Raw genomic sequence first — 22,569 nt, forward strand, 5'->3', positions numbered from 1 at the left:
CTCGAGAGGTAGAGCGGACACAATTTGTTAAGAACAACGAACAGATGGACAGACCGACAGACTGATCTTAGACCTAGGATGCATACATGACACATTCTCTTGTGTTGGTAAATATATATGTTAAGTTGAAAATGTTTGTCAGGTATAAAGTATGAAATAATAACAGCTGTCCTCTCAAAATATAATGTGGATCAAATTTGTTAGCGATGGACAGACCAACAGACAGACAGACCTTTGACCTAGGAAGTGGTACATACATCATGACACACCCTCTGGTGTTGGTTAAAATGGATGTCAAGTATAATATTTGAAATCATAACGGTTCTCAAGATATAGAGCGGACACAATCTTCACCACAGGACACAGGGTTGTCAACTGAAACCAATGTTTTTTTGACGTTGACCTTTGACCTAGGAAGTTGTACATACATCATGACACGCCCTCTGGTGGTGGTTAAAATGTATGACAAGTATATACTTTGAAATCATAACGATTATCTAGATATGGAGCGGACACGATCTTCACCACAGGACACATGATTGTCAACTCGAAACCAAAGTTTTTGACCTTGACCTTTGACCTAGGAAGTTGTACATACATCATGACACACCCTCTGGTGGTTGTTAAAATGGATGTCAAGTATAAACTTTGAAATCATAATGGTTATCTAGATATGGAGCGGACACGATCTTCACCACAGGACACGGGGTTGTCAACTGAAACCAAAGTTTTTGACCTTGACCTTTGACCTAGGAAGTTGTACATACAACATGACACATCCTCTGGTGTTGGTTAATAATCATGTTAAGTATTAAGTATGAAATCATAACGGTTCTCTAGATATGGAGCGGACACGAAAGTGTTACGGACGGACAGACGGACGGACGGACAGACGGACGGACAGACGGACGGACAGACTGATCACTATAGGGCGACCCGCCGTCGGCGGGGCCCTAATAAAGACACATCATTAAATGTCTAAATGATATAGGTAAAAAGTTCGAAGAACCAACAATCAAACACTTTCAAAAGCACAAGAAATGGTTCCAGTTCCGACAAAAAAGTTTACGAAAACGTACGTTGAGATGAATAAAAGTTACCTGAAGAAGATTATTGATTAATAATCATATAAGAAAAAAAATTGTACAAAGGAACCCTATGGCACAATGATATTTGAATTCATCAATTTAACACGAACATTAAAGCAAGTAATAAGATTGAATCTGTTAAAAAAATGTTTTGGAGAAGGGATTGTCTTGTCCATCTGGATGGTTAAATTCCTGTACACTAAAGCATGTAGGACACTTTAAGTTAGTTTTGCAGCTTGACAACAAGATATTCTTCTCATTATAGTGAATAGCAGTTTTGTAGTTTGGTCTTGCGTTGTGAATACCTTGAGGAATACATAACAGTCCTTCACCACGAAAAAAATATACACACAAATTGCATCTACAATTTGATATAGCAATAAGATCTTTAACTTGCCCTATGCACCTTACTGGATTTACATTGATCAGTAACGCTATAAGCTTAACCATAAAAAATTAAAAACAAAAATGATTGATGAATACCAATTCACGATAAATGACTAAAAGGGACCAAAAATGTTATATTCTAATTGTATCAAGATGCATTTTGACTGATAGTGTTTGGATCTTAGATTATTTAATTTATTAACGGATAATTTAAGAAAGGTATGCTATAAAACATATGGTTACAGAAGCACTGACTACTAATGAAAAACTTTTTGACTTAAAATAAAATTGAGAATGGAAATGGGCAATGTGTCAAAGAGACAAAAACCCGACCATATAGAAGACAGCAGCAGAAGGTCACCAACAGGTCTTCAGTGCAGCGAGAAATTCCCGCACATGGAGGCGTCCTTCAGCTGGCCCCTAAACAAATATATATACTAGTCTAGTTCAGTGATCATGAACGCCATACTAAACTCCAAATTGTACACAAGAAAATAAAATTAAAAATGATACAAAAATAGTCCTAAAAATGAAAAATAACACTTACAATGTATAATATTGATTAAATATGCAACCGACAAATAAGATTTATATAACAAAATTACCGACATCCAAGCCTCTAAGTTCAATTAGAGGCTTGAAAAGCATGTCCCGCTCAACTTCATCTTCAAGAAAGGTCATATTTTAACAAAAATCATAAATATCATGCTGATCTTTACTGCTAATAGAGATGTTGCAGGACTGAAGGATTGGGATACGTATACATATTGAAGTATTCATATACGTGCGATACAGTTAAAATTTTCTGACTGAACCGAGGACTCAATAAACATATTAATTACATAAAAAAATGGTCTACTGTCAAGGTCTCTATTGTATGCTTTATTTATAAACAAAAAATAGTAATACTGAAGGATAAATTGCAGTTTTTGACTTGTATCTCAAATATTGAAGCATTTAGAGCAAAACAGGCAAGATGTTTGAGTATTCATTTGGTCAAGATATACTCGCCCTTAAGTTAGCCGCAAAATCAGGTATCTGATTATAAATTTATTGCCCCTGAATTGATAAAGATAATTTGTTAACAGTACTAGTATATATACTGAAAAGCAAAATTAATCAATGATGAAAGATTTAAGCAAAAATTTCAGGTGAGCGATTCAGGTTCTCGAGATCCTCTTGTTTTTTTTGTGATTAGGATCATGGTTGTAATAAATCGGTTTAAATGGAACAATAATTTTGATTATTTTAAAATCATTCAGGATGAGAATAATATCTCAAACATTGCATTTATTTACGAGAACCAAACACTGAATAAGTTTTGTTTCCCTAAAGACAACATTTACTGGTGCTAAATTATGTTTATATTTACGAAAGTTGTTGTTTTTCTGAATTGGTTGTGCATGTTGTAAAGTTCATAAAAATAAAATAACGGTGTTTTCATTTCTGATGGAATGAACGTTACCAATTTAACATTATTCTATTGTCTGCGTTGTAGGAAACAATTGACAGCAGAGTAACTGATGTTAGTTCGCATTTGGTCCATTGCACGAGAAAAGAAACGACATACTGGTTTTTTCGTATAATTTGTTTCTGACACGGGTATTAAGTAATTATATAATTGTGTGTATACTTACACCCTTCTCTGTAGTAAATAGTAATATCTGTTATATAAGCCGACTCGAAAATAGATTGAAACATCCACCACGCTGGTTTGTTGCCAATTATTGTGTGAGTACATATATGAACACCCCATTTATTGGATATTGGTGGATCTAGGGCACATTGTCCGGGACAACCATATGCCATTGAACTTTGTGTAGCCTGCCCAAATCTGGCAAGGTTCTCTATAAAACAATGAGCAGAACATAATCAAAATGTACATAATGATCTTCAAATAATACACTTAATTAGGGGCCTGCACTAAGCCGGTCCATTATAAGAAATGGGTTTGAGATTGTTACATGAGTTTTTATTTTCTGCGGTGTATAAAAATGAAAGATTTTTGGTAGTTGAAATAAAAACATTTCTTATTAATTTTTGTATGAGAAGAACATGCCAAATATTTATAACAATGGATGTTCATTGTTTTATTATGCACAGAAAGCTGACCCGTATCTCGGGATTTCTCAAAACCAGGTTATTTTTAGAAATGTAAATAATGTATTACTAGATTTATTTCACTTGACCGGGCGGGGTTTAAAAAGTTCGCTTATTTCAGACCAGTCCATCTATAGACAGGAGTTTTGGGATAAACTCATCAATGAAGTGTCCATTTATTCGTCCCATATTATACACCCAGTTCTATTGTATATGCGTTTGGTGACCCTAATAGGTGATAAGAATTCAATAATAATTATAACGGAAATCATCATTATCACAAACATCTTCAAATAGACTGTCCTTATGCAAATTAAAACATAAGCTCCATGTTCTTACAACTACTCGGCGTCGGAACTTGATTTTTAGTTTGCGTTATTCTCTCTAAATAGATATTTTATATTCTATTTTGATTATTATAAATACAGTTGTCATCATTTAGAAAATAATCATAATAAAGATAACTTTACTTTCAACGTAAAAGATCTTGGGAGTTTTTATTTTTTTTAATACATTTTTTTGTACTTTGGAATTTTACTGCAACCGAACAGATTGAAATGAAAAAAAATTGTCAAGAAAAAGACAATTTGCTACATACTGTCTGAAGCTTTCTGATTTTTTGTTGTAGCTAAGAATGAAGCAGTTTTTTAGCCTGTTGTACAATGTATACCCAATGAAAATATGAAGGAATATGGAGTAAATGTACATGAGACAATATTTATATCAATACATGGTAAAACCCAAATATGCGTTTTTTATTATTGTCCTCCATCTTCTACATGAGGCATTCAACAATTATCAATATTTCTCATAACTGGTAGTTAGTTCAACATGTTCAAGTTGATCCTTTGCATCGGTTTGAGCAGAATCCATGGTTAAATATTATACAAAACTACATTCCTATTTTTGTGACTGTTTGTTGATACTTTTAAATTTCACCAAAACCGAATAGAAATGAAAACATTGTCTAGGATTTCTCAACCTTTACAAAGAGGAATAATTTGACATTTGTTTGCTTTAAGATTTTATATCTTTTGTCAAATGACGTGGGGAAGGGATATAGTGTATCATCTGTCTATCATAAAGTTAAAGTCCATCTACATGTATCTAGTTTAAACATATTTATTTATAGTGAATTAAGAAACAACTTATTGCAACTTATATTTATCCCTTTTCACTTAAGCTTATAACTCTCTCTTAACACGGGTCAGCCATTTATCGTCCCCTTCTGACGGACTTTCATCGTTTCTCAAGACCTCTGCACTCGCAAATGGTGTCAAGGGAGAGCCGAAAATTCAGTCCCTGAAATGTTCTCCCCTGTACGGGGATCGAAACAGGGACCTTTGTGTTTGTAGTCTTATACACTAACAACTATACCACACCTCTCCATCTATCTATGGAAGTATAAGTCATAGTTCCTAACATTCTGTTCATGAGATTTTGTTCATAGATGCGTTTTGATTAAACAAGGGGTTTGTGTTAGAGTCCATATATCATAATCGAGAAACAACTCGTGGAGAAATGATATTTTGTCAGTAGATGCGTCTGTATTAGTCAGAATCGAGGTTCCTTTAAAATATGTCATCTTGACATACAAATCATTGATGAGTAAATGAGGTGAAAGGCTGCGTTAAAATCAATATCTGATATGAGGAATACACATATTTTGTTAGTAGATGCAAATTTGATAGTCACAAGTTTCAAAATCAAGTCTTAAAAATGAAGTAGATGATATTCCATTTCACCAACTGCACTTAAAAGATATTTTATAATTTTGGATCCTCCATGCTCTTCAACTTTGTACTTGTTTGGCTTTTTAACTATTTTGATATGAGCGTCACTAATGAGTCTTATGTAGACGAAACGCTTGTCTGGCGTGCTAAATTATAACCCTGGTACTTTTGATAACTAATTACATGTATAGCATTATCATAACTAATTGGATTGGACCAGTTCTGGCAATTGAGGATTAGCACCCTCAACATACAGATTGTTTATATAATATGTTGCACTTATTTAACACCAAAAACCTCCATATGTCCGGCCAAAAATTTGGTGCGTTCACCAATTAACTCTCTTATTTTTATTTGATATCTGTTTGATTTTACGATATCCAACGAAATTTTCCTTTGATCTTACCGTCTGATAATTTTCTTTCTCAGCGGAGTCGAGTGATATGAAAACGGAGTCGAGTGACATGAAAATAATCGCTAGAGTGCACGTGGAGTTGCTAAGGAAATTGACATGAAAGTGACATCGTCGGCATAGGTAAAATAGCGATAAACAGATTATCATTGGTCATCTTTTAAACTCGATTGCTTTCCTATAACTTTCGCCGTCCCGGCTTAAGCGAGATAACCAATCCCGTTGAGATGATCAACTAAAATCTATAAGTATGCTGGTCCCTCTGTGTTGTACTTGAGGTGTTTTATTATTATCTCGACCCGCGTGATATGTCTTATATTGCAATCGATGGATTTAAGCAGGCAATATATGTGCTGACCGTACATTGCAGTAGTGTAAAATACACTAAATAGGCTTTTAATACATATATATTTTGGTGAGTTAATGCAAGCACACAATGTGTATTGTTTCTTAAACTGTTAGAGGTTTATAAAAATTAACAACCATAGCATATCAATGTTTAAACGGAAAGGAATTTACAAAATATTTCAATAGTCAGTTCACATTTTCGCGATGAGACAAATTACTCTAAAATCACAGAAAGAGCATCTTCTTCCAAGTAATCATGAATATTAAACTCATCATAGATACATGTACCAGGATCAAAATTTTATATTTACGCCAGACGCGCGTTTTGTCTAAAAAAGACCCCATTTTCAATTTTATCATCAGTGACGCTCTAATAAAAAAATGTTTGAAAGGCCAAATAGAGTACAAAGTTGAAGATTATGGAGGACCAACAATAATTCCTTAAAGTTTTGGCAAATACAAAATTAACAAAAATGCTCTATTTTAAAGCCGTATTCTGGTAATAATTTAAACAAGAATGTGTCCATAGTACACAGATGCCCCACTCCCACTACCATTGTCCATGTTCAATGGACCGTGTAATTGGGATCAAAGTTTTAGTTTGGAATTAAAATTAGAAAGATCATATGATAGGGAACATGTTTAATAAGTTTCAAGTTGGTGTGACTTCAACTTCATCAAAAACTACCTTGACCAAAAACTTTATCAAAAACTTTATCCTGAACTTCGCACTATTATTTGTTCTGTTCAGTGGACCCTGAAGTTGGGGTCACAACTTTAATTTGGCATTAAAATTGGAAAGATCATATCATGGGGAACATGTGTACTAAGTTTCAAATTGACTGGACTTCAACTTCTTAAAAAAAACTACCTTGACCAAAAACTTTAACCTCAAGCGGGACGGACGAACGGACGAACTAACGGACTCACAGACCAGAAAACATAATGCCCCTCTTCTATCGTAGGTTGGGCATACAAAGTTCTCTCTTTTCTTTTAAGTTGAAGTACAATATGCCTGTGAACAACACATGTTTAACTCTGCTGTCAAGAATACACTGTTTCTAGTTGTGGTATGCATCATATAAGCACCAAGAGCATTCATTTTGCTACTCTTAAAGGCATTTGTTGCTTAAATATGGTGAATACAATTATGTCAGAACTCAAATGAAGCAAACACGCTGTCTTAATTTAGCTGCATTACTCGATCCCTAAAGATAGAATGTTGGGGAAATTGACCAGAATTATCTTACATTAATCACAGAGACGGGCTAGCAAACAATTTTTAATTAAATCTTAATTAACGTTAAAACAATGCTCCACTTAAATGAATGTTACTTCATTCAAATATAAGGACTTTGTCAGTGCATGTAGATCTACTAATTTTATTAGATATTATGAATGTTTATAGCAATAGACAAATATCCTAGTGTTTCTACTAGGAATAGTACAGGGTTTGGAACGGGCACTTAAGAAAGGTAATCATAACGATTAGACTCTGTTTCATTTTCAGTCTATTTGCTATTTTTGTCTTTTTATACAGATGAAAACTCCAGTTATGACAGATGAGAAACTATCGAATATTTGTATATCCGAATCTCTATTTCTCTAGAACTGATTTGAACAGTTTTACCTAGCACAAATTTAAATCACTTTGGGATACCATAAGGCATATTTTGTTAATAAGGAACAAAAGGGTAAAACATACTACACAGAGGAACAAGTGATCAGTATGCTGGAGTTTCTTATTGACAACATATTTGTTGAATTTGGAGGTAGACTTTTTCAACAAATTGTCGGCATTCCTATGGGAACGAACTGTGCGCCTCTCCTTGCCGACCTCTTCTTATTTTCATATGAATCGGAGTTCCTTCAGACACTTGTCAAAAACAAGAAGATCAAAGAAGCCAGGTTATTTAATTTCACTTTCAGATATATTGATGATGTTCTTTCCATTAACAATCCGAACTTTTCTGATTGGATTCCATTAATATACCCACCAGAACTAGAAATTAAAGAGACCACAGACACGGCTTCCTCTGCCTCATTTTTAGACTTATACCTCGAATTTGACATACACAGTCATCTCAGTACCAGAATCTATGACAAACGAGACGATTTTAATTTTGAAATTATCAATTTCCCCCACCTTAGTAGTAATATACCAACTTCACCTGCATATGGAATATACATTTCCCAACTTATTAGGTATTCAAGAGCTTGCAGCTCCTATTCAGACTTTGTAAAACGTCACCAGTGTCTGAGCAGAAAATTGATGAACCAGGGGTATGTCAAAGAACGTCTCGTCCTTTTTCTAAAAAAGTTCATCGGAAGATACCCAGAACTTGTTGATAAATATTCCGTATCAACTTCACAAATAATACAAGATGGTCTTGAAGTATAGATTTTGCGTACTGACGTTTGTTATCATCTTAATTACGTATTATAGTATTCTTTTATATGTCTTTTTTAGATATTCATTTGAAGTGACTCTGTGGTTACGTAAAACCACATACTTTGAACGGCAAAATTATTTCATTTATTGATATTACTTTTACTTAAGGATCTTGACATACTATGAATGACTAAACTATTTTATTCAATAAGACTACTTTTTCTGTTTAGTCTGTTTTTTATGATATACATTTGACGTGAAACTGTACTTATGTATCCCGTCATACTTTGAACCACACCATTATTTTATTTATTATTATTAATTTTACTGTTAAATCTGGTTTTTGTTATATCTACTTTACGTGAGTCTGCATTTATGTATGCATACGACAAAATTATTTTTATGTCTACCTGTGCGAATTTCAAACGCGCAATTTTACACCAGTAATGAAAACCTTCTATCATTTATGGGTAGACTTTACATAGATAAATTCAGCCGTATTTGACGTGAAACTGTACTTATGTGTCCCGTCATACTTTGAACCACACCATTATTTTATTTATTATTTTTACTGTAAGTCTGTTTTTTGTTATATCTACTTTACGTGAGTCTGCATTTATGTATGCCGTCATACGACAAAATTATTTTTATGTCTACCTGACGCGCAATTTTACACCAGTAATGAAAACCTTCTTTCATTTATGGGTAGACTTTACATAGATAAATTCAGCCGTATAAGAATAGCAAAATGAGAATGTTAAATTTGATGTATGCCTTTTTGTGCTACTTTGTTACATTTGTTGTTTATGTAGTGATATTAAGATGATAACACAATATTGACTGTTGTACCCCTATTTTTGACATTTTTACTCTTTGAGTATGTTTGTTTTGTTCATGCATCGTTGACAATGTAATGGAATTTGATGCGACTGTCATACAAGTGAGAGGTTTAGCTAGCTATAAAACCAGGTTCAATCCACCATTTTCTACATTAGAAAATGCCTGTACCAAGTCAGGAATATGACAGTTGTTATCCATTCGTTTGATGTGTTTGGACTTTTGATTTTGCCTTTTGATTTTTGATTTTCCTTTTTGAATTTTCCTCGGAGTTCAGTATTTTTGTGTTTTACTTTTTACTACAACCAAGTCGATGTCAAGTTTCTTCCTAGAAGAAACTTTACTGCTGGTGGATTTTTCCCCGAGGGCATCATTAACTTGGTAGCTTTATGCATGATGAATACAAATAATACTAAGAACAAACCGGCTGGGACGTCGCCCGGGTTACCAAGGTCCCCTTTTGCTGCACGGAACACTGTAGCATTTGATTTGTGTGTTCCACGGAATATCCTCCGGGATACCCCTGATTTGACGTACGTTCAGCCAGAAGGTAATTACTACTTTAAAAATTCAGATACTTTTCATAAATTAAAGCCATGTTCCGTTAATATTTTCGACTGTTTGAATACACCTGCTACAAGTGAATCAACACCTATCATTTCTTCTTGTAAACACAAAAAAGGAAAAAGGAGCACGTGTAAGACATGTGATATGTTAATCACGACTCCTGATTTCACCAGTAACTTAACAGGAAAAACGTATTATACTAAATCTTTCGAACCTCTGGACTGTTCCACGGACAATGTAGTGTATGGAATCGAATGTACTTTGTGTGGACTACTTTATGTTGGTGAAACTCGACAAACTTTACGTAAAAGGATGAATCAACACCGGTCTGATAATAAAGATCCGCAATTCAGGGTTCTTTATAACCACTTTAATCAACCGGGCCATGATCCTTCGTTATCTATGAAAGTACGCATCATCGAGAAAATTTATCACCACACAAATAGTCCAGTACTTAGTACTCCTTTCCGAAAAGATAGAGAAAATTTCTGGATAAGGGAACTAGGTACTGCAATGCCATATGGTTGCAATGATAATGTCAAAGGAGTAGGAAATTTGTCAAGTCCAGCCTGCAGTGATGTTAATGTAATGAGTTTGTTTAATACTACCTTACGAAACCAACGTAGTCATGGACAAAAACGTTACCATCGGCCTAATGTAAATAAGTCTTCCAAATCGAGATCGGCCTCTGGAAGCTTTGATGACCTTCTTTCTCATCTGCATCATCCGTTAGGGTTACATTACATTAGAACTATTCTTTTTTCACTGCCGGTTAATTTTCTAAAATGTTTGAGAGATTATGCACTTGACAAAGGAGGTACTAATACATTTCCTCCAATATACAGACTTGTCAGTATAATTTGTGATGTAGCTCTTTTCCGTCTCTTTAAACCAGTAAGATCGGAACCTTTACATGAGGAAAAGAGGAAATTCCTTCCTGTTCACTTTAACAATAGAGGAATTGATGCAATCAACATCAGCAACGTTCTACATCACAAGGAGGTAACATCTAAAATTCCTATTTATTTTCAAAATCAGTCTGTTCCTATTGTATCCTACAGTTACACCAAAACCATTGCACCCAAAATATTTAACTATAAACAAGCATTACAGGACCTTGATTTAGAACAATACCTAAATAAACCTCTGACATGTGACTGTTCCAACTCGCCTTACAATTACAGCCCCTCTGGCCATGTTATTACTGGGGATCTAAACATAATTCAACATGAAAATCTCCGAAAGGTGATTTCTCGTGGTCCTAAGTTTAGAGAACCCCAACACATCAATTGGAACCATAACTTCAAAATAATTATGGATTCCATTGAGAACTACGCCAGAGCATGGGCTAAGCGAGAAGAAGTGCAACTGGACACTTTGTCAGAATGGGTCAAAACAATCAGGTCTCTGATAAAACGTCGCATTCATAAGTTGAAAAACTGTGTGAATGATCGACCTAAGTCCATTTTCAGTGACAAAGAGGCTGTGAAATGTCTATCATCTCTTCAAGATAAGTATGTTGTTGTTCCTGCGGACAAAGCTTCAAATAATATTGTCTTTGTATGTAAATCGTATTACTACGAGTGTCTTATAAAAGAATTAGGAATAAATGAACACTCAGGTAATCCCACATACAAAAACATATCATTTGACAAGGATGAGATTTTGGCGAATCATAAGTCCTTCATGGCTTCTATGAACATTGCATTGAACAACAAATCGGAGGACTTACCTTGTTTGTATTGGATACCTAAACTTCACAAAATTCCGTACAAACAACGGTACATTGCCGGCTCATCTGCTTGTTCTACTAAAGAATTGTCCATTAGATTGACTAAAATTCTGTCCGCAGTTAAAGAGGGTCTTCAGATATACTGTGAAACTGTTTACTCACGTAGTGGTATTAACCATATGTGGATTCTGAAAAACTCTAAAGAACTTCTGGATAATTTTAAATCTCGGTCTTTTTCTGAAATTAGTTCTATTAAAACTTTTGATTTTTCAACCTTGTATACAACCATTCCCCATGTGAAATTGAAAACCCGTCTAAAAGAAATAATTCACAATGCTTTTCATCATAAAAATGGTAGCATACGCTATAAATTTATCACTTTGGGATACCATAAGGCATATTTTGTTAATAAGGAACAAAAGGGTAAAACATACTACACAGAGGAACAAGTGATCAGTATGCTGGAGTTTCTTATTGACAACATATTTGTTGAATTTGGAGGTAGACTTTTTCAACAAATTGTCGGCATTCCTATGGGAACGAACTGTGCGCCTCTCCTTGCCGACCTCTTCTTATTTTCATATGAATCGGAGTTCCTTCAGACACTTGTCAAAAACAAGAAGATCAAAGAAGCCAGGTTATTTAATTTCACTTTCAGATATATTGATGATGTTCTTTCCATTAACAATCCGAACTTTTCTGATTGGATTCCATTAATATACCCACCAGAACTAGAAATTAAAGAGACCACAGACACGGCTTCCTCTGCCTCATTTTTAGACTTATACCTCGAATTTGACATACACAGTCATCTCAGTACCAGAATCTATGACAAACGAGACGATTTTAATTTTGAAATTATCAATTTCCCCCACCTTAGTAGTAATATACCAACTTCACCTGCATATGGAATATACATTTCCCAACTTATTAGGTATTCAAGAGCTTGCAGCTCCTATTCAGACTTTGTAAAACGTCACCAGTGTCTGAGCAGAAAATTGATGAACCAGGGGTATGTCAAAGAACGTCTCGTCCTTTTTCTAAAAAAGTTCATCGGAAGATACCCAGAACTTGTTGATAAATATTCCGTATCAACTTCACAAATAATACAAGATGGTCTTGAAGTATAGATTTTGCGTACTGACGTTTGTTATCATCTTAATTACGTATTATAGTATTCTTTTATATGTCTTTTTTAGATATTCATTTGAAGTGACTCTGTGGTTACGTAAAACCACATACTTTGAACGGCAAAATTATTTCATTTATTGATATTACTTTTACTTAAGGATCTTGACATACTATGAATGACTAAACTATTTTATTCAATAAGACTACTTTTTCTGTTTAGTCTGTTTTTTATGATATACATTTGACGTGAAACTGTACTTATGTATCCCGTCATACTTTGAACCACACCATTATTTTATTTATTATTATTAATTTTACTGTTAAATCTGGTTTTTGTTATATCTACTTTACGTGAGTCTGCATTTATGTATGCCGTCATACGACAAAATTATTTTTATGTCTACCTGTGCGAATTTCAAACGCGCAATTTTACACCAGTAATGAAAACCTTCTATCATTTATGGGTAGACTTTACATAGATAAATTCAGCCGTATTTGACGTGAAACTGTACTTATGTGTCCCGTCATACTTTGAACCACACCATTATTTTATTTATTATTTTTACTGTAAGTCTGTTTTTTGTTATATCTACTTTACGTGAGTCTGCATTTATGTATGCCGTCATACGACAAAATTATTTTTAAGTCTACCTGTGCGAATTTCAAACGCGCAATTTTACACCAGTAATGAAAACCTTCTTTCATTTATGGGTAGACTTTACATAGATAAATTCAGCCGTATAAGAATAGCAAAATGAGAATGTTAAATTTGATGTATGCCTTTTTGTGCTACTTTGTTACATTTGTTGTTTATGTAGTGATATTAAGATGATAACACAATATTGACTGTTGTACCCCTATTTTTGACATTTTTACTCTTTGAGTATGTTTGTTTTGTTCATGCATCGTTGACAATGTAATGGAATTTGATGCGACTGTCATACAAGTGAGAAGTTTAGCTAGCTATAAAACCAGGTTCAATCCACCATTTTCTACATTAGAAAATGCCTGTACCAAGTCAGGAATATGACAGTTGTTATCCATTCGTTTGATGTGTTTGGACTTTTGATTTTGCCTTTTGATTTTTGATTTTCCTTTTTGAATTTTCCTCGGAGTTCAGTATTTTTGTGTTTTACTTTTTTTTTATACAGTTCTACCCTAAATCTGATCCAGACAGTTCTACCTACTTATAACAGTTCTAGGGTAGAACTGTTCTAGATACAATGTACAACTGTTCTATGACAGTTTAGAACTGTTCTATTGACATATTACTTTGACATTTCTAATAAGAGTTTACAAGTGTTCTCCACTGTAGTAATTCATTTTAAAGCTAAAATTTAAGACTATAAAGGATCAATAAAGGAACAGAGATTTGAAGGATTAATCAACCTTGTTATTATAACGTATGAGGATATATAGTATGTTTTTGCTCTTCGTGATACTTTAGTTCTTTATTTTTTATGTTGAACCATTGGCATTGCGAATAATTAATCATTTTAACTCGCACAGGTCTTAATATATACTGTATATATATAAATCGGAAATAACGATTGTGTGCAAATGAAAAAATCGTATGCTAATATATTATTTTTCCTATAACTACCGTATAATAAATCTCTAAAACATCCAAACATTTAATTTTACTTACGTTGGGCTGTAACAGTAAACAAAACAGATGTGTGGATAAGTAAAAGGAGCAGCATATTGGATGGCAAAGTTTCGAGCATGTTTAGTCGGAACTTATGCTTTGCTAAAATAAAAATAAAAACACACATATAAAGTTCTACTAGTTTTTTTTTTAACGAACTTGACAATCCTCGAAGGGTCTCGTGCGGTCGATAAATAGTTACACATGAAGTTATTTGATATGAATGTGTTTTTCCGGAAAAGGAAGAAGACGTTTATAAAAGTGTTGGTATACTATTTTATTGAATGCGTACAAATAAGCGATTATAGATGGATAAATATCTGCATTTTTCAGTATTTATTGTTTCCCCGTACCCAAAATATGGTCGACCGTGAATCGTTAATAGTTCTAGATGAAGCGAGTTACAACATACTGCATCTGAATATATCTGGAAATAGGTTGTCTTTATATATTGTGAAATCTTACACAGTGGCACTACATTTACATTTTTTTTTTACATATTTAACTTTTAGTTTTGACTTCAAGTTAACGTTTTAGAGAATACCGTAGAGTAAAATAGCATGATATTCGTCCTGCTCATAAGATAAATGAAATATATAATAAAATACAATGCACTTTGGATTCATCATTATTCTTGGGAATTGGATTTGTTGGATATATATGTGAACCATGAATATTCCTCTACGTTACCATATATGCTATTTTATTCTATTGTTTTCAATCAAGTCATTTGTTAATGGAAAATGTTCTTGTGTACTGATTTATTATAAATTATAACAGTGAAAAGATTTCAAATCCGTGAAATTGGTACCTTCGAACAAACAAAAACAAAAAAAAAAAGGATTCCAGAGTATGACATGTTTTTGTCCTGTCTTTGACCTGTCAATGACATTATTAATGTTATCTAAAAAAATGTAATTTTATTTTTTGCGTTATTTCGTGACAGATTGAAATCCATTTACATGTATGTAAAACGTCACCAGTGTCTGAGCATAAAATTGATGAACCAGGGGTATTTCAAGGAACGTCTCGTCGTTTTTTTTTTAAAAGAAGTATATCGGAAGGTACAATACCTTGTTTAAAAACATTCCATATCAACTTCACAAATAAAACATGACGGTCTTGGTGTGTAGATTCTGCGTATTGACGTTGTTTATCATCTTAATAACGTGTACTGTAGTTACATGCAGTTGCCAGCGTCAATTGTAGATTTGACGGTCGAAAATGCAGTTTTACTGGCAGCGCGAAGCGGAGACAGTAAAACGGAGATTTGCGACCGTCAAATCAAAATTGACGGTGGCAACTCTTCAACTATTCTAATGCAATACAAAAAGAAATAATACGATTAAAATGTCAAATGAAAAAAAATCCGCGAAACTTTATAAATGATTTTGGCGCAAAGACGTCATGGGTAAACGTGACGTCATACAAATGAAAACTTACAAACTGGAAATTATTACGTTACCTATACGATTCAAATTTGGACAAAATTACATTAAAACGGCGAATTCGAGATAGGTGTTGTTTTATTTTCGATTATAAACATGTAGCACTATTCGAACATTTGTTGATTCAATCAATTCAAAATAGCGGGTCCCTCCTTAGTTACGCCTGGTCAACTTTTAGCCAATGAAAAAAATTGTTACATAACAATTGCATTTGAATGTTCTTTTATTTGTCTTTGTTCTATTATTAATATTACTCATGTACTGTTTGGTCTGTTTTCGGTGATATCCATTTTTATGGCAAGCCAAAGTGGACAAAAAGAGCTATTTTCTAATATTAAAAAATCATTTTCTAATATTAAAAAATCATTTTCTAATATTAGAAAATCATTTTTTAATATCAGAAAATCATTTTTTAATATTAGAAAATCATTTTTTAATATTAGAAAATCATTTTCTAATATTAAAAAATAAGGTACTTTTTAATATTAGAAAATGCTTTTTTAATATTAAAAAATCATTTCTTAATATTAGAAAATGCTTTTTTAATATTAGAAAATCCTTTTTTAATATTAGAAAATCATTTTTTAATATTAGAAAACCATTTTTTAATATTAGAAAATCATTTTCTAATATTAGAAAATCATTTTCTAATATTAGAAAATCATTTTCTAATATTAAAAAATCATTTTTCAAAGCGTCTGAATGAAAAGTAATAGCGTTTTATGACGTCATTGAATATACATGTAGTACGCCAAGTGACGCCACTGTACTAAAGACGGTTTATACATGAGTATTTTGATTTGTCAACATGCGGCTAAAACTTCAATTCCAAAGTTTAATTCTTTGATGTTGTCTCCACGGGCATTGAAACAATGCACACGATATTGGTGAATATTTCATTATTTGAACATCATGATACAACCTTGCGTTCATTTTTATTGGAATGCGAAACTATAAACAGAATGAAAGTAGAATGGAGTATCCAAGGATCAGTCCTAGGACCTCGGGTTCTTTGTGTTTATGTAACGATATCGCCTCGTCTTAATAATATTAGTGTTGGGGTTGCAACTAGCACATTGACATATATACAATCTATATGCTGAAGGTCCACACTAAACAGCGAGACTGTATGCGGATGATGCTGTTGTCTGCTTGACCACTTCCTCGGACAATCTCAGACAACGACTGCTATGCACGAACTACAAGAAGTCCTAGATAAACTGCCGAAATGGGAAAATGCCTGAGATATAATTTTAACGGTTCCAGCCAAATAAAAAAATAGAGGTCATCATTTACAAGAGATTGTAAAGATGGCCTTTAATGTCTTTCTTTGTACATTTACATACTCAGCTACATGCATTTGTTTTATAGTTGCTTTATAAGTATTGATCTCATTATAGACACTTGTTAATAATTTTTCCAGACATAGTAAATTGAATTTGAATTGAAATAACAATTTTCTTCTCAATTTGTATTTCTTTTCAGATGTACAGGTAGTAAAACTCATTAATTTATTTCAACTCGCTCAATCCGACTCGCTGCGTAGCTTGCATATATGCTCAGATGCTGAAGCATCCACATCATTTTAACAATATACATTTTGTGTAATTGCATGTGTTCGCAGCAGAAACACAAGGTGTTATCTGAATATAACAAGGGCGATGATACGAAAATAGCGTCCAACCACATCCGAAGAAGTATCATGAGTATAGGTGGTCTTTCCTTTCAGATCATTTAGTTTATCCATCTTGTTTACACTGAATCAGTGTAAACAAGATGGATAGATTGCAGATAAGTGTTTTTTTGTAAAAAGTCTACGTCATAGCGCTAAGTTGGCTACCTCAAGCGTAGAGAGTGATGCTACGTAGACTTGCAGACATATTTGGTCGGTTATTGGATGAAAAAATTTGTCCTGCATTTTTTTTTAGTTGTAATCTCTGTTCTGTCTTTTTATTTTTCACTCTATCCGGTCCTGCTTTTTTTTTTTTTTAGTTTATCCTGACTTTTTTTACATAAATTGTGATCCTGACTTCTTTTTTTTTGCAAGTGTCTCATCCTGACTTTTTTTTTACTCAAAACTCCTGTCCTGCCTATTTTTTTCAAATTTCATCCTAGCCCCCCCATAAAATTCAAATAGTAGCTCCCTAATATCTGTGTCATTTTGGTCTTTTGTGGATAGTTGTCTCATTGGCAATCATACCACATCTTTTTTTTTTATCAATACCCTTTTCCATCTAGGTACAAATATCAATTTTATTTTCAATAAAAGAACAGAGATCCAATGTCCCCGCATTGCACATACTTTATGAGGGGGATAGGAGGGGTTCTGATGCAAGTTTGTTCTTTTTTTTTTTTTTATCTCGAGAAAATATGAGCTTCATGATAAATACAGTGGGATTTCCATCATAATATATATTCTATATATTTCAATTTCCAAGGTGCATAGTTGATTTGTGTATTTGATCAGGATTATTTTCGCAAATGTCAAAGACATTGCTGATGATATATAAGTTTCACAAAAATCGGTAAATAATTGATCACATGACACTTAGCGCTAATAAGACCAGACAAACCGACGTAAATTCCGAGAAAGTGGGGTCACTTCGATTCCTATATTCAGAAGTTTCATATACAGAAGTGCCGCTGTAATTGGTTTGTTTTTGAGATGTCAAATGAGACATCTTTCCAACAAAGACATAATTTAGTAAAGTAAGCAGTCATAGGTGCAATCTGAAAAGTAAGCTATTAATGACCCTAAAATTACTTGTGTAAAACAATCCAAACAAAAAAAAACAACAATAAAAACCGGCTGAATTAAATATATAAAAGGACAAGAAATCTATCCCATTTTTTTTTATATAATTAAGTCCGTTAGTTTTCTCGTTTGAATAGTTGTACATTGTCATATCGGGGCCTTTTATAGTTGACTATGCGGTATGGGCTTTGCTCATTGTTGAAGGCCGTACGGTGATCTATAAATGTTGATTTCTGTGTCATTTTGGTCTTTTATGGACAGCTGTCTCATTAGTAATCATACCACACCTTCTTTTTTTTTAATTATAGATCCAACGCTGTAATTTTCACAAAACATATCGAATGATCCACCTTGTCGCACATACATATATATATATATAAAATCATTACAGCTTATTTCCTAATGTATGTAGAGCAAAACTTTGGTTAGCTTGCTTGCTTTGTTTGTATATTGTACAAAATATAAAATATACAGGTTAAACTATGCCTATAGATATATATTGTTTAAAGATGTCAATCTTTTTTTTCGAAGCTTGTATAAACAACTATACAAACAAAGCAAGCAAGCCAACCCAAAAGTTTTACTTTGCAGGTGTAAGAAATCAGCTGTAATGATTTTATTCAGTTTGGCAAATGTCCGAGCCCGTTAAAAAACAAACAAACTGAAACTACAGTTGCTGACTTCACTACCTTCAAAACAAAGGGAACAGTTTGGAAGTCCCATATACTGAAATGTGACCAAAACATACTTAAAGATTTTGTTAACACTGCCATGTATGTAAATATTTCTTCGCCTTTTTTACGAACACAAAATCCAAGGATCCCACATTTGCCTTTAATTATCTATACTAACATTGCTGTACTCATGAATATCAGCACCGGCTGTTATCGACGGCTTACTTTACACTAGTAAGTTTGTATCATGGGTAATTGTGTTTTTTGCTGTTATTACGTTGCTGTCTGGTGGACAAATACATGAAATCTCTGTGCCATCATCAAACATGTTAATAGCTATATATCGGGTAATTCAAATCCTTTTTTTCTTCGCTTAGAAACAACTCTTCGTTAATCTGAGCATGGAAGTGATACGTTATATCACTAACTATAAATGAGGATACACAAAATGAAAAACTAAGCGAAATTGTGAATCCCGCATTGCACTAAAAAATGTGTTGTATTTCATTAAATAACACGTGTTCTTCGTTGATTGTAAACACGTAGTAGTCCATCATGCATTGTGACTCATTTAGTGGATTGGTCAAAAACCTAGGTAAAAATAAATTGCGTCACATGTAAATAAACAATTACCATACCTGCCAACTTTTCAAAATGCCCATGGGGGTTTTGCGTGCAAGAGGGCTCTTGTAGTCCTATAAAACCTTCAAGGGGGCCTTCAAATGTATTTTAATGTTGTTTTTTGGCTTCTTCATACTTTAAATAGCCCATAGCAATTGTAAAACTACTGTTTTGTTTAAAATTGTTGACAAAAATGTTCTTACAAAATTTCCATTTGAGAGCTTCCATGGGGGAAATCCCCCGCAAATAGTGACAGTTGGCAGGTATGAATTACATGTGCGAGAACATAAGTATGCTAATTTATGCATTTCCATATAAGGTAGTGGTCCCGACCTGTTAAACAGGTCGAGAACTCTAGATTTTCTGACGTCAGAATATATTTGCATAGTAATTTCCAAAACACAAGGCCAATATGGCCTTGAAAAACTGACCAATCGACTCAATGAACTACAATGCATTGTGGGCTACTACGAGTAAACTACTACTTAAAACACGTGGAATTAGTGGAAAAACAGTCAACTAATATATTGTCTGGGACTCTAATTACCAATGTTTTTATTCTGCAAATATATTTAATGTAAAATATATAACGTAATCTTAAATTTGCATGCTCAGATTAAAAAAAATTTGTTTACTGGCTTCACGATTCGACTTTTTTGTTGTTGCCTTGCATTAGTAGTTGAACCGGTTTTGTGCATTGTTATGAATTGAACCTGCATTAATTTCACAACATGAAACAGTGAAATATCCAATGAAGTGACCACTGTCCAATAAGAAAATCATTTGAGCTCTTTTAAACCGGTATAATGTCATTCCAAAATCATTTCTGCCTAGAAAAAACACGAATACTTTCAACGAAACTCTTCTTTCTGTACTGAATGTGTAAATTTTTTTATCAGGACCTGAACTAAAAGTAGGAACATCATAATCTTCCGTATGCTAAAAACAAGTGTTATGAAAGAGGCAGGGGTGGATCCAGCCATTTTAAAAAGGGGGGTCCTAACACTGGACAAAAGGGGAGGGGGTTCAAACTACATGTCCCCATCCAAATGCACTGGTCGTCCAAAAAAAAGGGGGTCCATCCCCCGGAACCCCCGCCCCCTGGATCTGCCACTGAGCGGGTACGGTATATAGCTCAATACATTTTTTTATAGTTTCATCCATCGATAATATCCGTTTGTTGCTAATTTTATCACAAAATATGCCTCAGAGGTTTGTTATCGTTTGGCTTCTGTCCTGTTGACATATATAAAATATCTCCAATATTAAAAGTCTCTGGATCATAGTAGGTGCCATATTACCTATTATTTTTTTTCTAAAACGTGCTTTGTATATATAAATAAGAAGATGAGGTATGAGTGCCAAATGAGACATCTTTTCAACAAAGACATAATTTAGTAAAGTAAGCAGTCATAGGTTCAATGCTGAAAAGTAAGCTATAAATGACCCAAACATTACTTGTGTAAAACAATAAAAAAAAAAAAAAAAAAAATCCGCCCAATTCAATGTATAAAAGGAGAAGAAATCTATTCCATAACAAAACATATATTGTGTAAGAGCCTGTATTTCAGTGGTTGTCGTTTGTTTATTTGTTTCATATTTGTTTTTCGTTCATTTTTTTTATATAATTAAGGCCGTTAGTCTTCTCGTTTGAATTGTTTTACATTGTCATATCGGGGCCTTTTATAGCTGACTATGCGATATGGGCTTTGTTCATTGTTGAAGGCCGCACAGTGATCTATAAATGTTAATTTCTGTGTCATTTTGGTTTCTTGTGGACAGCTGTATCATTGGCAATCATACCACATCTTCTTTATATTATAGATCCAACGCTGCAATTTTCACAAAACATATCAAATTTTCCACCTTGTCGCACATACATATGGATTACATCATTACAGCTTATTTCCTAATGCATGTAGAGCAAAACTTTGGTTAGCTTGCTTGCTTTGTTTGTATATTGTACAAAATATAAAATATACAAGTTAAACTATGCCTATATATTGTTTAAAGATGTCAATCTTATTTTCAAAGCTTGTATAAACAACTATACAAACAAAGCAAGCAAGCCAACCAAAGTTTTACTTTGCAGGTATAAGAAATCAGCTGTAATGATTTCATTCAGTTTGGCAAATGTCCGAGCCCGTTAAAAAACGAACAAAATGAAACTACAGTTGCCGACTTCACTACATTCAACACAAAGGGAACAGTTTGGAAGTCCAATATACTGAAATGTGACAAAAATAAATACTTATAGATTTTGTTAACACTGCCATGTATGTAAATATTTCTTCGTCTTTTTTACGAACACAAAATTCAAGGATCACACATTTGCCTTTAATTATCTATACGAAAATTGCTGTACTCGTGAATATCAGCACCGGCTGTTATCGACGGCTTACTTTACTCTAGTAAGTTTGCTTTGTGGGTAATTGTGTTTTTTCGCTGTTGTTTCGTTGCTGTGTGGTGGACAAATATATGAAATATCTGTGCCATCATCAAACATGTTAATGACTATATATATCGGGTAATTCAAACACTTTTTTCTTCGCATAGAAACAACTCTTCGTTAATCTGAGCATGGAAGTAATACTTTATATCACGAACTATAAATGAGGATACACAAAATGAAAAACTAAGCGAAATTGTGAATCCCGCATTGCACGAAAAAATGTGTTGTATTTCAGTAAATAACA

General features: G+C 33.5%; 1 protein-coding gene across 1 annotated transcript in view; it reads right to left on the bottom strand.

The window, feature by feature from the left end:
* The window catches only part of LOC143083500 (uncharacterized), a 119,571-nt gene that overhangs the window by 43,344 nt on the left and 53,658 nt on the right, over positions 1 to 22,569 (bottom strand). The window contains exons 2-3 of the mRNA XM_076259760.1: positions 14,376 to 14,477; positions 3,113 to 3,322 (exon numbers count right to left, since the gene is read on the bottom strand). Coding sequence (XP_076115875.1) covers positions 3,113 to 3,322; positions 14,376 to 14,477 — 312 coding nt within the window. The remainder of the gene's footprint in view (positions 1 to 3,112; positions 3,323 to 14,375; positions 14,478 to 22,569) is intronic.

Source organism: Mytilus galloprovincialis, chromosome 1 (assembly GCF_965363235.1).
Source record: "Mytilus galloprovincialis chromosome 1, xbMytGall1.hap1.1, whole genome shotgun sequence".
NCBI classification, from domain to species: Eukaryota; Metazoa; Mollusca; class Bivalvia; order Mytilida; family Mytilidae; genus Mytilus; species Mytilus galloprovincialis.